This window comes from Silurus meridionalis, chromosome 10 (assembly GCF_014805685.1).
Source record: "Silurus meridionalis isolate SWU-2019-XX chromosome 10, ASM1480568v1, whole genome shotgun sequence".
Lineage (NCBI taxonomy): Eukaryota > Metazoa > Chordata > Actinopteri > Siluriformes > Siluridae > Silurus > Silurus meridionalis.
The window spans coordinates 12,325,696-12,342,217 of NC_060893.1; the positions used below are offsets into that span (position 1 = coordinate 12,325,696).

General features: G+C 39.1%; 1 protein-coding gene across 2 annotated transcripts; it reads right to left on the bottom strand.

Annotated features, from left to right (window-relative positions):
• Positions 1–160: 160 nt before the first annotated feature.
• On the bottom strand, positions 161–15,637 carry nfatc3b (nuclear factor of activated T cells 3b). 2 transcript variants are annotated; one of them, XM_046859793.1, is made up of 10 exons: positions 15,166–15,637; positions 11,337–12,507; positions 10,974–11,136; positions 9,578–9,777; positions 9,132–9,304; positions 7,756–7,896; positions 7,564–7,619; positions 7,310–7,436; positions 6,381–7,172; positions 161–1,075 (listed from the first exon to the last, which is right to left on the bottom strand). In XM_046859793.1, exons 1-10 carry the CDS (start codon positions 15,251–15,253, stop codon positions 1,011–1,013), a joined length of 2,976 nt encoding a protein of 991 aa, XP_046715749.1. In that variant the 5' UTR covers positions 15,254–15,637; the 3' UTR covers positions 161–1,010. The 2 variants fall into 2 exon arrangements, with proteins under 2 accessions (XP_046715749.1, XP_046715747.1); XM_046859791.1 differs by having other exon boundaries at positions 6,381–7,175.
• Positions 15,638–16,522: the final 885 nt, after the last annotated feature.

Below are 16,522 nucleotides of genomic sequence, written 5' to 3' on the forward strand. Positions count from 1 at the left end.
TTTTTTACCGTAGTCTCCCTTCTGCTGCACAATGCTTCTTTGTGTTTGGACGAATCTCCCGTCAATCATGTTACAGGCACATCCCACCTCCTTCACACCTCCTTCCTTTTCAATCTTACATAAAATGACCCCGTCAAAAAAAAGATTACGACAAAAAAAATATTTTCCAAATTGTATTCGTTTATTTCTGGTCATAATAAGTGACATTGTTTCTAATGTTCCTAAACAAGTAATTTATTAAAACTTTGACCTGTTTAAGTTGAATAAATATATCCTCAGTCCTGTGAATTTAAAACCAAATAAGATGAATACAAATGATTTTTATTGAGAGGGAAAAAGTAAAAAAAAAAAAAAAAAAAAAGTACATATTACATAAAGACAAATTACTTTATTTCAAATCTTTCCACAAAACTGGCATGTCATGTACCTTAATATATCATACAAATTCATAAATACAAACCTTGTTTTTGGAAAAGAATCATTAAAAATTGTCTATCAATTATTATTTTCTCTACCCGAAGCATAACGAATGTAATTTCTGCAACTAAGTCACAATGAAGCCATGCCTATTTAAAAAAAAAGAAAGAAAAAAAAAAAAAAGATTTAACACAAGAGACGGAAGTGTAACAGTCCAAATTATCCTATACAGCTATTCTAAAAAATTGTGTTTATAAAACCATATTGCATAGATGAATCTTAAAATATGTTTCACAGTCAACAATTAGCAAAAAGTTAAATCTTTTTCACTTAAGGCACCTCAGCAAAAAACATTAATGCCAGCAAAGGAGTTCTTAATGTAAAAAAAAGTCTCAGAAAGAACATTCACATTTGCCAAGATAGGATATTACCTAGCATAGCTTACAATCATAATAGTATACAGCAATGTTTATTGACACATTTCTTTAATTTATTATCTTTAGTGGCAGACAAAGTACATACTCTTAATTCCTGCATCTACATTGCTGCATTTCTGGTTTAAGTAACCAGTTTCTCAGTGTGGCAACTTCAAGCTATGAACATCCTTCAGGTGCTGGATCCGGACTCTGGAATAAGTCTCTCACTATGATCTCGCTCACTGAAAAGACAGAAAAGGCATGATCATAATGATAATTATTCAATTATTAAGATATTGTGGTGATTTAATTTTAAACAAGATAAAAATGACTTTAGCCACGAAATAAGTGACTTCAAGTGGATCCTTTGCTGAGCAGGATATCATGCAAGTAATAGTTTGAATTAGAAATTTCAGTGAATTCAGTGTTTATTTCAGTATACTGGAAAAGCTTATAGTACAGACTGAACCAGACTGTTAACTGAAAAAGACTGACAGTCCAAATGAACCCAGAGTTCTAAAGTTTATTTATTAATTTTTATTTATTTACTTAAGGCTTTCTGTTCATTTTCTGTGTTTATATGTAGAGTTGTTTATGCAGTCTCACTCTCGCAGTGGTTATCTCTGTATGTCTTCCTGTAAACGAAGGCAAACATGAGTCTGGGTGCATCACATTACAGCTGCAACTTGAATACGTGGTGTAAAGACCAAGAGTTAAAAATAACACTTTGCTATCTTACTTTGCCATCATTACTGTATGTCTTCAACTATACCACAGCCAAAACTGAGCTTTGGTCTGGGGAAAGACTTGTTAAAAACATCCAAAGTATGAATATGTATCTATATAAACAAATCTTCCCCAGCAAAGTACATTTGAATTACAAATTGATATCTACATAGCTATAACTTTGGAAAATATAGCGAAAGATGATGAAACACAACACACACTCGGGGTTGTACATGTGCCTACATGCTATGAAGGGGGCTACGATGAGACACAACAGCACTCAATCATCAGGGGGCACAAGCAGTCGACCGCACCTGTCTTTCTCAACACAGTAAAATAAGGCATAATGGCATAAGGCCAGGTCGAGTGGGTGGGTGAATGTTTTTGTTTGCATACAGCACTAAGGGGACAGGAAGGGTGTATCTTACAGAATGATGTCTGTATTAATTAAACTATAGCAAACAGATTGATTGATTGTGATTACACCTAATCATAAATGTACCGGCCAAACTTTTATCAAGGTCACAGATGGAAAAAAGATGAGCAAAGACAATATGTAAGGACTTTATTTTGGTACATGCTACTCAATAACTTAAGAGGAATAAGCTACATTTTCTTGTATGACCTATGTTTATCTCTACAGTGCCCTGACAGTTGTATATTGGTAACTATAAAAGATTAAGCTCTGTGGTATATTTAGCTCACAGTGACTCGATGCAATACTCCATAAAGGCCTATATCTTTACCACCATGCTCCTGGGTTGGAGTCTATAATTAGATGCAAACCAAACAGGTTTCCACACACTGTGGGTGGCAGCTGTCTTTGCGTAAAGTAAACAAAACACAAGCATATGGTCTATCTTTGAGAACATTGGGTTGGTATAAATTTGTATGAACACGTCGCAGTCCAGCAATCATTGCTGCAATAACCTGCCGCACAGATCTCATCAAACTAGAGTGAGGACCAGAAAGAACCACCCAAATTCTAACACATCACCCTAGTCATTTCCTCCACAATGAGGTTCCTCTTCCTGTAGCTGCCCACATCAGATTTAAAGCACTGCTCCCCTCTGAGAGTTCTTGCATCCCATCTGACAAACTTCAGTCATCTTGCCTCCTGACTTTCCTTAATGCCTTTTCCTTGACATTTAACAGTTGCCCTCCCACACACAAGGTAAAAAATGTCCTGGACCTGGTTTTTACTTGCCCTACCCCAGCTACAGACATGACTGCTACCCCACTTTAAATTTCTGATTATCACCTGGTTTCCTTTAGAATCACTTTTCTTATCCTACCTAAAAACAATTTCCAACCCTTTCTCTTATCCATCCTCACCTTCACTCTTTCTCTGCCTCCTCTGTAGCTTCCTCTACTCCTTTGCCTCTTCCTGACCCTGACTCCTTTTCCTCTCTACCCTTGGACTCTGATGCTTTCTTCTCCTCTCTTTCCTCAACCATTTACCTCCTCTGCCCACTGACCACTAAACCCAAGAAGACTTCTTGCCCCGCCCCCTGGTTGTCAGAAGTTTTGTGCAGCAATCAGCGAGAATTTAGATCAGCAGAGAGGAAGTGGAAAAAATGTGCAACTTGCCACAGACCTCACATCTTACTGTGCACTCCTGACCAAATTTTCTTCAGATGTGACTTCTGCTAAGACGGCCTTCTACAAGGAAAAGCTTTAGGTCTCTGCACAAGATCCTTGTAAGCTTTTTCACTATTCAACCCCGCTGCTCCATCCAAGACTTTGCCTCCTTCTATGATAAGAAGATTGAGAAAATCTGCCAGACCTTTATTCCCTCCCAAACAAAGACTACACTACACACCCAGGAATTCCCTACTCCTTTTATTTTCAAGCTTCTCAACCATAGCAGAAGAGATACTGCAAGTCATCCAATCTTGCAATCCCACCACATACCCTCTGGATCCAATCCCTTCAACTACACTTCAGACCATCTCACAAGACCTCCTGCCGTTCATCTCCACGATCTTCAACGGGTCCTTAACATCTGGCCATGTGCCAACTACCTTCAAGCAAGTGAGGTTTATCATCTTGAAGTAACCTGCTCTAGCTCCAACGGACATCAACAACTAGAGACCGGTATCAATTCTCTGCTTTCTTTCTAAATCTCTGAAATGCACTGTTTTAACCAACTGCCTGTCTATCTCTCAGAGAACAACCTCCATGATCCAAACCAGTCTGGCTTCAATCAGCACATTCCACAGAGACGGCTCTTTTAGCGGTCACTGAGAAACTAGGTATCCCACAAGGCTCAGTACCTAGTCCCCTCCTTTTCTCCCTCAGATACCACAGCTTCCGATCGGATTTCAGCATGCTTGGCGGACATATCTTTGTGGATAAGTGCTCATCAACTAAAACTTATCCCCAGCAAAACCAAACTGCTGGTCATCCCAGGTGATTAATCTCCAGGTCAGGATCTCAGAATAACTCTTCAAAACATAAAGCAAACATAATCCGCTCACAACCTTGGGGTAACTATGGACAATTAACTGTCCTTCTCCTCACATGTTGCTAATGTGGCTCATTCTTGTCGATTTCTTCTCTACAACATCAAATGGATTATAACATTTTTGTCCTCACAGGCTGCTCATGAGTCTTTTGGCATTTCCAGACTGGACTAACTTTTTGCTGGCAGGTCTACCTCTGAACAATAATGGTCCACTGCAAATGATCCAAAACGCAGCTGTGCGACTTGTGTTCAAACTGCCCAAGTTCTCCCACACCACTCCACTGTTGTGCTGCCTCGACTGGATTCTGGAACCAGCACGTATCCAATTCAAAACACTGATGCCTGCCAACAAGACCAAAAATGGACCAGCACCCTCTTACCTCAGAGATCTCATCACTCTTCACACTGCACCATACTGCCTGATCGTTCGGAAAAGTAGGGAAAGTTCATTCCACCAGTTCGGTGCTAAAACAAAGAAGAGCCTTGAGGTATACTTACCTCTAGGCTCTTCTTTGTTTTAGCACCGAACTGGTGGAATGAACTTTCCCTAGATGTCTGAACAGCGGAGTCCCTGGCTATCTTCAAGGGGCGGGTGAAGACCTCTCTTCCTGAAACACTTCAACTAACACTTTACAAGCTTTTTTTTGTTTAAAAAAATCTGAACAGAGTTGTAGGCTGATGTATCTTTAATTGTAATCTAGTGTACCAGTGCAGATTTATTCATTGATGAAGACTCAGGACGTCTGCTAAATGCAGCAAATTTAAATGTAAATGACTATAAAGCCAATGACAAAGCAGTCCCCACCAATGCGGTATTTTTACTTCATTAATGTAATTGTTTGTTTTTCTAGTATTTGTACTTGGAGTATATTCATATACACAATAGCTTACTATTTACTCCACTACATTTCACAAATGTGTTATTACTCACTACTTTAGAGTAAAAACATAAATTGCATTAAACAATAACCTGTTACAGGAACACAATTATAACTCTATGGTTCTGCTGTGTGCCTATAACAACATAAAAATGTTCTCCTTAAAAAAAAAAAAACTGATGTGCAGAAAAATGTAACACTTACTTGAACACATTACTAAAATATAATGTCACAGATCATTGGTTTTAATTTTCATACAGACTGTGCCCTGTTAACAGTTTGGAAATACCTAGTCTTTTACTATTTTTTTGAGACACATGATCATGAATGATCCTTTTGTTTATATACAACAAAGTAAGTAAAAAAATACCCCAGAACTAGAAGTACTAGAAGTATTTTTTTTCTTTTTTTCTCTAACAGAAGAACTTATGTAAGACAGCGAACAGGAGAGAAGCTGTTAGCAGACAGCCTCACAACCACAGTCAAACATGGAGGTGAAGCTTAACAGGTTGGGGTTGTTTTGGAGCTGAGAATGTTGGAGACTAATTCTGGGTAAAAGGAATACTGAACAAACATTGCTACCATTCCATAATTCAACAGCATGCAATACTGTCTGGACTGCAGCTAACTGTAACCAACTTCACCATACAACAAAACAATGGCCTAAAGAATATGTCCAAGTATGTGTTATTTAGTGAGCAAACAGTCAGCTGGAGTGTTTTCTATCATGCAATGGTTTGCCCCATCACTGGACCCAAATTCTACTGAACTGCTCTGGAGTGAAAAAGATCCAAAAAGTACAGAAATGGTGAAATCACATACCAAACCCCACTCTGCATTACACTATTTTCAAAGCATGGATGGACTGAACCTGCTAACCCTGAAATAATAAGGAAGAACTTGCTCTGAATGTTCAAACAGACTTCGGCTGTTTTTAAATAAAGACAAGGCCAATCACGTTGAATAAGAAATAATTTAATTAAAATCCCTCGAATTTGCCCCCCTGTACTAATGCTGCATTTGACTTACCTTGGAGGTGGGAATTCAGAATTATGTTGCACAAGCTAATATGGTTGTAGGCAAATACTTGTATATACAACACTTTTAAAGATAAGAGGTGCTGCTTTGTTTACTGTTCATGCTGTAAGCAGCCTTGATGATTTATTCTCAAATGTAGGACACTGTACTAACTAGCAATACCATGTTGAGTTCTTTGGTTTGTCTTTTTAGATTTCCTTTGTTTGGAAATGAAAAACCTTTAGTCAATCAACTTCTCCATAACAGGCGTTTCAGCTTATTAGTATTCTAACACTGTGACCTATTTTTACAAGCATGAAGATTTTTTTTTATGGAGACAAAACTATACTTTTGTAATTTGGATAAGAGTGTCTACCAAATTTTCAAATGTAATGTAAACTTTCAGCAAATACAAATTTTAGAAATAACCTGCACCTTACTAGAGTAACAGATGCATACCATCATCAAGAGTGATATCCTGAATCCCGACAGACTGCAAGTTGAGCTCATTTTCCTTCTGTGGTTCCTGTTTAATGTTAAGCCTCTGTCTATCCATGGAGTGGTTTGGTGTAGCTACTTCTCCCAAAGATCTTATGGTTCCACTTGTACCAGCTGGGGACATGGCTGAATTAGACTTTGGGTTTATAATTGCCTCTCTGTTCAAGTGTGAGGTAGAAGGGATTGTGGTGGATGCAAGAACCTCCGAAGAAGATGAAGACTTTGGAAACATTACCAGCTCTTCAGAATGAGGAGGAGATTCATAGTTATTGAGGCTATTTTGATCACAATGTGGTGTACCCTCATGGTAGCCCTCATTATGCCTCTGACCAGAGATTTGATTTGAACCATGAAAAGGAGCGTTTTGATACCCAATTCCTAATACAGAGCTCATATTCTCAAGCATAACAGCTGATGGACTGCCTCCTTGCACTGGAACACCATCAGAGGGAAGACCGAGCTGTCCATTGTAAGATAAGTTTTGTTGAAGTCCCTGATATGCGGCAGGCTTGTTGAAATCCAGTGATGCCGAGTGTGATATTGAGTGAATCCCAGATGCTTCAGTGAGTCTGCCATCCAGAGGATGATGTCGACTGAGATAAGGGGAGTCCATAGAAGAGTAGTTATGCTGAATGGAGGATGGAACACAGACTGGACCTCCAGAGTACAGCCACTGCTCCAGAGGGCTTAACTGCTCTGAAAGGTCTGAAGTTGTAGTATCTTCAACACTGTCATATTCCTGCTTTACTTGCACTGCTTAAAAAGACAAAACATTAGGAAAGTCAGATAATCTGAAAATAACTCATTTAACTCTAATACATATAATTACAGCTTTTTACAAAATAGCATTTTATCTCTGTCTTGTATACATATGTTTATTGTGATTTTACCTGAGACATAGGTAAATCGTTGTATAAGGCTTCTCTTCCTTTTTCCATTGCTGACATAAAACTGTGCCTGAACGGACGATCCCAAGATCCTTTTATGATATGGAGGGATCTTAACCACAATGCTAGTCTACGAAGAGAAATATTTACGATTAAAATTCATTTGTAGTTTCATATTAATGATCTGAATATACATTTTTACTTTTGTAATAAAATATAGACAAATATAATCATATTACAAAAAATTTGAAACTTACATCTCTACTTTTTTCATGAACTATTTTTGCATCCACTTCCCATTGAGTTCTGCCATCTGGAAAAAAAAAATTAGAATCAGAAAGTGCTTTGGGTGAAAAGAAACACTGTTACGAGATAGGAAATGCATGCTCTAAGAACACTGAATTGTTTCATAAAACATTTAGGCAGGTAGATCTGTGGATACCACTTACCATGGCCTTTTTCCAAGAAGATGACCTTTGACTCTGGTGTGATGTTTGGGCCAGATATCAGCAGCTCCTGTCCCCCCATCACTGAGTCATGAGTAGGACTGAACTGCTCTATCTGAGGAAGTTCCTGGGCTGAGCGCTGGGCTGAAAAAGAAAATTAACAAGTGAGAACAGCTATGTAGCAAAGATTCATCATAGTTTTATTATTGCTCATATAGATAAAAATGTACCAGCTTGTTTTATTACTGAGAAACTGAACTCCTCTGTCCTGAAAACTCTGACCCTTACAAAGTAATACCTGAAACCTTACATCAATATGAAGTAGTGCTGCACGATTCATTGTATCGCAATCGCAATGTTAGCGATTATATGACGGCAAATGTTGCGATTTAATAAAATAAATAAGTGCAGACGTGGACACACATTCTGAGAACCGTTTGCAGATTTTCCGCGCCGCTTAGAAAACAAAAAAATACCATAACGTCTCAATTTAGGCAGTGCACACGTGTGTGTGTGTGTGTGTGTGTGTGTGTGTGTGTGTGTGGTCACGTGACTTCCCGGTGTGCAGCGCAGAGACCAGGTAAAAATGGACGCCGAGCAGACCGACACTGAACTGGTAGCAAAAAAAATAAATAAATAAATAAATAAATAAAACCCTACCTCTGTTATATGGCGATATTTCAGTCTTATATTTAATTTAACTGGTTCCGGGTTAGAAGTAAAAGACGACAGGCGACAGTTCAACAAACAGCGATTTCTTTTATTTCTCATTCACTGTTCATTGTCCCGCCGCTTCCTAAATCCACACATTCGCGGATTAGCGCGCCTTCACCTGGCAACCTCCGCTTTCCCACACACATCTCCATACACGTTATCATATCATCTATCTCTCTCTCTCTCTCTCTCTCTCTCTAACACCCCCGTTTGTTTGGATAAAATGTTTCAAATATCTAATTTTTGTGTACTTATTGTTTTATTTATTTCACCTGTACCTTTGAAAAAAAAATTTTTTTACATCAATGCAAATGCTATTTTATTTTGTAAAAAAAAATAAACCATTTTAATCAAATCATGTTTTGATTCAATCAAGCGAACTCATGATACCCTTTATTATATCGCATATCTCAATATTGACCACAATAATCGCTACATGACAAATCGTGTAGCCCTTATATGAAGTACAGTATAGTGTCACCTTACAAAACTTTAAATCCTGTATATTTATTCGTTAAGTAACAGATTTTTAAGGTGTTTTATTATTAGTCTTATTATGTGTGTTCTCTGACATACAGTAAGTAACAATAAGAAGAATTGGCACTACAGTCAGACCTGCAGCTGTAGCCATAGTGGCTTTGTTTACTTTAATTGTATATACTCACAGCACTCTATAGGAATGGAGAAGGCTTGCAGTGACAGCACTTTTCCATTGGCCTGGGGAATGTGCACACGGAACACCGCTCGCACACGCGTGTTCTTACGCCCGATGTCGGTTTCCCCCTTCCGCAACTCTATGTCAGAATTTCTGAGCTTCAGTATCCCAGCGCAGTCAATACTGCAAAGGAAACATCAAATGTATTCCACAAAACCATTAACAAAATCACCTGACTGAACAGTCTTATTAGAAATGGCACAAGCTGCCCAGTTATTCTGCTTATAAACCTGAAATCAGTCTTGAACTATTTCTATTTGTTCATCCCAGACTATTTATGTTTAAAAAAAAAGAGCATATGAGAACTAGCCATATAAACTTAATACTGTGTAAAATATAATACATTTATTAGAAAATCAGAGTTCACTGTAATTAATCAGTTTTTTTAGCAAGCACCTGGCAGACATGTTGTTTTCAGGAAGAAGGGGAATCTCTAAGATTTTGGTGCCGCCAAACACCAGCTCCTGGCTCGGGGTGGCCACTGTTTTTCCTGTTATCCTGTGCACCTGATAAAATGCATGCGGTCTCACATGACGTTCGTCGGCTGTCCCAATGAACATCTGCAGGCTGACTGGTTTTTCATTGTAACCGAGTAGCTGTCAAAAATTCAGAAAAGAAAACAGGATTAAAACAACAAATTCCCAACTACTGTGGCTGAATCGAAAATCTTTATTTTGATTATATATGTGCTACAAGAAAAACTGTTTATAGTGAATAATAAAATGTTATGCTGATAAGGTTTTGCTAAACTGTTATGATATAAGTATAAGATAAGACAAACATTTCCATGCCATTTAATGACTCACTGCAGGTACAGTGAATTCCTCAACCATGTGAACAGGCACAGACAGGCCACACTATAGAAAAATGGGCTTATAGGCTGATATTACAAATGAATGTTAAAAGTAATGCTTAACTAATTCCTCATGTGTTTAACTGGTGGCAATGGCTCGCCACTGGATCTAACCAGTGTAACTCATCAACAAACACAACATTAAATGTTTTTGGAAGGAAAGTAAAAATATCTGAATTAGGCTACACCAGAAGACATTTACATGGTCATGGAAACTTTACTATGTAAATGAATATTATACAGTTACGTTTCAACAATAAAGAGATGCAGCTGCTGTCACGATATTTACGGTAAGAGATTTTAGCACATAGATAAAACCCAAATTTTGTCGGATAAAAAAACCAAACCATATCAAACACTTAAAAAAACAAGCGTTTCCGTGAATGATACTCTGTCACAAAGCAGTTAGTGTAGCATACAGCAAAACAAAACATCTCTACTCCAGTAAGTCATACTACATTATTACTGTTAATATTTTTCAGTAAATGTCATAATTTTCATTAAATGTTAACAGTTATCTCAACTCACAATAAGCTGAAGCACAGAACACTGATGTATTAAGACATATTTTGAGAGTATTTACATGCCATTTGGACAAGTTCATGCTAATTCCTTTGCACCAGTTTGACCAGAAACCTTTAAGTAGCAAAAGCAGCAAAGCTGAACCAATGCCCTGTACATGCTATGCAGTATTTACATCTATTTGCATGCATTTACCTACAGTGCCTGGCACATTGTTTGATTGCGACTAATAAAGATAACCTCTGAAATATAAATTAGTAGTAACCATAGTATGTGTTATCCAATAGAGGAAGTAGCCATCTTATTCACTTACAAGAAGGTCTGGGCAATGTCTGGTGCAGCTTATATCAGTCATGTTCTAAATTATTCTAAAAACTCTACGATAAATTATTCAGAACTATTCAAAAGCAGTCACACCTTTACAATAGGGTGTCTTCCACACGTTGATTTGATGGCTCCTCGACTGCCCTCTGTCTCATAGTGGGCTCTGTGGTGGGGTCTGGGTTGAACCTCCAACTTTAGCTCACACTGTCCATACTGGCTGGGCAGTGAACAGTCCAGGGGAGGTAAAGATGTGGACCTGTGAAAAATATATAGAGAAGTAGTCTGAGCCACGAATAAATAATGTGGTAAAAGCTAGATAGGAAGAGGCGGTGTTGTATTTTAACACATTGTTCTGTATATATACAAATGTCATCGGAATAATAATTAAATTCATCATTTTTATTTTAAAACCAAATAAAATAAAGGACTGAACATAACATTTAAGGAGCCCCATACCTGAAGAAAGGAGAGGGTGTTTGCTTAGGTTTTACCCAAGTAAAGGTTGTAGGGACAGACAAGTAGTGTTCCACTATGTCTTCTTTCTTCAGGGTTGGCAGTGACACATCTATGTTTGAATCCAGTGAGGGGGACATGAGGCTATTCTCCTCAAGCACTGAATCCCCATGTCCTGCCAGCAGGGCCATACAATCCTGACTTTGATTACCCTGAAAAGTCCGTCTGGTTTTAGAGGGGATATCCACATCAAGTGCACAGGCCTGGAAGGGGCCAGCTATCATGGAAGGACTCCCCAACCAGGTCTCATCAGTCACACTGCCTCGTGGAGAGTGAGACGGGCTCGGAGTGGGAGAGAGATGGGGTGAAGATGAGCCTGGTATACAATCAGCACTGGAATACGGGCGCTTTCCATATGGTGAAGTGGGACGAGAAGAGGGTTTTGAGGAGGATGATGAGTGTGGCCGGGCAATGAGCCAGGTGTCCTCGTTAACACTAGTGCGAGGTGACTGATAAGGTGAATGATGGGGCGACAGTGAATGAGAGTAGGGGCGTTGCTGTTGATGATAACGAGCCCAAGGGTCCTCAGTGTATCCACAGCCTGGAGAGCCAAATGGAGACACCATAGGTGACACCTGTGGAGATGCCTGGGGTGAGGGAAGAGGAGAGGGCAACGGAGAGCCCTGCGGTGACACCAGGGGTGATGTAAACCTGAAACTTGCTGCTGCTTCGTTCAGCTCAGCTTCCACATCATCATAAACGTGGGAGAAAGACTCACAGGAGGAGGCGTCTGAGAGCCAGCTGCGAGACGACAAGCTACTGCAGGGACTTGGGCACAATGCCGAAGTGTCTCTATAGGACACATCTAGAGGTAAATATCGCTGGTCTCTGGACGTTAGAGGACCAGTGGCTCCTTCTTGCTCTGAATGTACCCCGTGCTGCTGGACACCCAAATCTTGCTGGCACATTGCTGGGATGGCAGTGATCTGGATGCTGGGGCAATCAAATACACGACTTGGGGAATCCACAGGGTTGGACCCAGAGCTAGACGTGGCATAGCTGCTGGAAAAAGGGCCTTGGGAGTGTGATGACTGGGTAACACATTGCTGCTGGAAAACAGGCTGTTGGAGTGTAGAAAGAAGGTAGCAGGGTGGCCCATTATCTGCACCGACATCTACAACAACAAGGGAAAATGTGTGTAAATGGTGCATTAGTGCATTGATTATATTTATGGCTATTTTTGCTTCTAATTAGAATGATATGTAGTCAAACTGAGATATGCTATCTTGTCAGTCTAGAAGTTATGAATAAGTTAAAAAAAAAAGTGAATATTGGAAATATATGCCAAATCCTTTTATATCCATCAAAAAAAGCAGATCGCCTTCTTTTAATGGCCACTTGGATAACAGCGATCTGTCATGAGTATCTCTTATTAAGCCAATGCACAAGTGAGCAAACTAAGTGCTGTCAACAGTGCAACAGCAGTTTACTATAAATAACACTATTCACACATGCATACACACAAACACATACACACACCAAACACAGGATGCTAGGTGAGAAGTCAGTACACAGTCATCAACAGACTGATTGGCTCTGAAGCAGAATTGTAGAAGCAGGAGGAACTCCACTTATTGTGTGATGTCATTGCTCAGACACCTGGTTGACCCACCACCAGGGAAATCACGAAACTTGGTTTTAGTCCAGCCCTACAGGACTGAAGGCGGTCATGTTGTAAAAGGGCTTTGAAAAAAAAGTATATAATATTGTAACGGTGTAGCAAGTGTATGACAGAAATGAAGGCATGTTTGCCTTTAATAACTCACATTTGACAGGTCTGTATTGTCCAAATACAATATGTCTAAATGGTACTAAAAGTGGTCCAAGGAAAGACAACCAATAAACTACTGCACCTGGCCCTCATCTTCTTTTCTTTCGGCTTCTCCCATTAGGGGTCGCCACAGCAGATCATCCGTATTCATGATCCGCATGTTTGATTTGGCACATGTTTTACGCTGGATGCCCTTCCTAACGCAACCCTCCCCGTTTATCCGGGCTTGGGACCGGCACTGGCCCTCATGAAATGTTTATTCTTTATACTAGACCTCCTTCTTCCATTGCTCTACAGTCTAGCACTGATGCTCACATGCCCATTGTGGGTCCTTCTTGCAGTAAAGAGGGTGTAGAATGAGCACTTGACTGCTCTGCAGCTACACACCCAGATATGCCACAAGCTGCAGTGTGTTCTGACACTTTTCTCACTGTAACTGTATTAACTTTTTTGAGCAGTTTGAAATCACATGCTATTTCTATCATTCGTTAAATTTTAATGCATGCTTTATCCCTACATCTGGCACCTATCCTTGGAACACGGTATATACGACATTAAAATATCACACGGCATCATGTACACACTCATTAACACTCAGGGTAATTTAGAGTAAATAATTCGCTTGTGAAACCCGAGAACACGAAGGAAACCAACACTGAGAGGTCTTGTGAAACTCCACAAATAAAGTAACCTGAGCTAATGATCAAATCAAATTCTTCTTCTTATTATTATTATTATTATTATTACTCATCAGCGTTTTTTTCCAATATAAGTTAAACCATTGATTGTCAAAACCAGCAATTTGTTTATCTCCAGGCTGAGGAAATGTATTTATTTATTTATTTGCTTATTACTTATTTATTATCACATTGTTACAGCTAAATGCATGGTTATCGTTAGTTATTAATCGTAGATATATAGTTATGAGCCTAAAAGATACCTCAATAAAAGGTTCCTCAAACGTGTTTTTAACTATTCCAACAGCATCAGGGTGCATTTTTTAAAATCTAAATCTTAACAACGAGCAAAAATCTATAATAAAAATAATGTCAGTTATTTTAAAGGCAAGTTTAATGAAATGAAACTCGATAACAGGAGGAGAAGTGGTTAAAAGATCAGACGAACAGATTTTAAACCTAAATTTTAAGACAGCAGTAGTTTAGGGGGAGTTCAGGGTTCAAGTTCAGAAAACACCAGTACATAAATATAAACTTTTTAATGTGATACAAAATTATTAGAAAATATGATGCAAACATGCCTGTACACAGTTTGACTTAGTTTGAAAAGGTTTATATATATATATATATATATATATATATATATATATATATATATATATATATATATATATACTGTATAGATAGATAGATAGATAGATAGATAGATAGATAGATAGATAGATAGATAGATAGATAATGTTTTTTTCCTTCAAATGCTGGTTATAAAACATGTAAGAAGTACATTAATATGTATATATGACTACTAATATACAGTGTGCCCTTCAGTGGGTCAGAATATCCACTGTAAGTGAATATGACAGTAGACCTGGCTTTTAGTAACCCATTCAATTCAGTTTGTATCGGTGGTCTTTTTTTTCAATGGAGCTTCTCAGAATTGCAAATATATATTTTAAATTCATAAACTAGCCATTATAAGTTTATCCCTAATTAGCAAGTTAGTGGTGTGTGTGCCAAAAATACCAAGCCGAAAGTGCATGCTGTACAGAGATAAAGTGGCGGAAGTTAAGAAAGGAGGAACCTGCAGACTCAATGTTCTGCTCCAACCACTAAAACGACTCGTTAAACACAGAAACTGTTTCAGAGATGATTTAAAGTGAAACTGTGTAAGTAACGCAGCTCTTCCTATCTGTAAGTGTTTCACGGCTGCTGAAGGGAGGAGACGACCATCAGCATGCGTTTGTTTCCCCCCGTCAGAAATCTTGTGAATGTAGTAGTAATGAGTCATATTTAGGCTTGTAAGTTGTAAAACTAATGTACTAACCTGCGTGGCCTGAGGCCGGCGGCTGACTGTCTTCCCCAAAAGTCAGCCTGAAATCGAGCTCCTCGACTCCGTACTTTGCAGCAGTCATTGCATCTGCGCTCGCGTTCGCTTTACAATCGGTTTTTTTAAATGCGCTCTTATCTACTCGATCAGATCTGCATAATGCAGTATTGCTAAAAACAGGCCGATGCCAACTTTTCTAAAGTGTACTCTGGGTTACGCGGTGCCGGTTCGCAAACCCGGAACACTCTCCCGCAGCGCCCGTCCGCTAACATCTGCTCCACTATTAGTTTGGAGCTGGCGAGCTACAGGTCGAGTTCTAAAAGCTACATGCGAAGATCTCACGCTGGCTTTTGAAATAGTCCAAACAGTCGCATGTCACACTCACACACACAGTATAAGCCAAACTTCTCTACTACACGCGCACACACTCGTGAGGGCGCTGCGCGAGGGCTCCGCGCGTGACGTCAGCACGCCTGACAGACAACAACCTCGGGAAGGAAACAAACAGCCGCGCGCGCTCCGTCCGAAACCGCACTCTACACCCTGCTGAATAACACTCACTCTCTCTCACACACTCACACTCACAAACAATACAGTAGCAAGACTGTTACTATACTATGAGGCTTTAACAACTATGAAGAACACATAAGCCTGAAAATACACGATAGATAGATAGATAGATAGATAGATAGATAGATAGATAGATAGATAGATAGATAGATAGATAGATAGATAGACATGTCTTTTAGAGTTAAGTGAAAAATGCAGGACTAAATAAAACTATAATTTGAACTTTCCCCCACCCTCAGTGGGTCTGAAACAGGGTTTCTACACTCCAACCCTGGACCTGTGATGTGCAGCAAAAAAACCTTTCCTTCGTTGAACTTACTCAATTTAATTTCGGTTAATTATCATGTCACTTTGGAGCTGGGAAACTTGAACCTGTACTAGTGAATCTCAAGCAGTGTGTCATTCTTCTTATGCTTTGAAAGTCAGAATCCACCACAGGACCATTGCTGATTGCATATTTGGTGGGTTGAATTTTATAAACATTTGTTCACCAGTGCAGAAGTAAAAAAATAATCTGATACACCTGTAACCAACACTGCACACTACTTCTCATTTAATGACACACAATACTGTAGAACAGGAGTGTCCATTCTTATCCAGAAAAGGCTGCTGATAGTGCAGGTTTTCATTCCAATCGAGCAGGAGCCACGCCTGATTCTGCATGTCTAATTAGTTGATCTTGGCTTTCAATAGACAGCTCAGGTGTGGCTTCTGCTTGGCTTGAAGGAAAACCTGTATCCACATCAGCTCTTTTTGGTGTAGAATGTGAATTATCACCACAAGC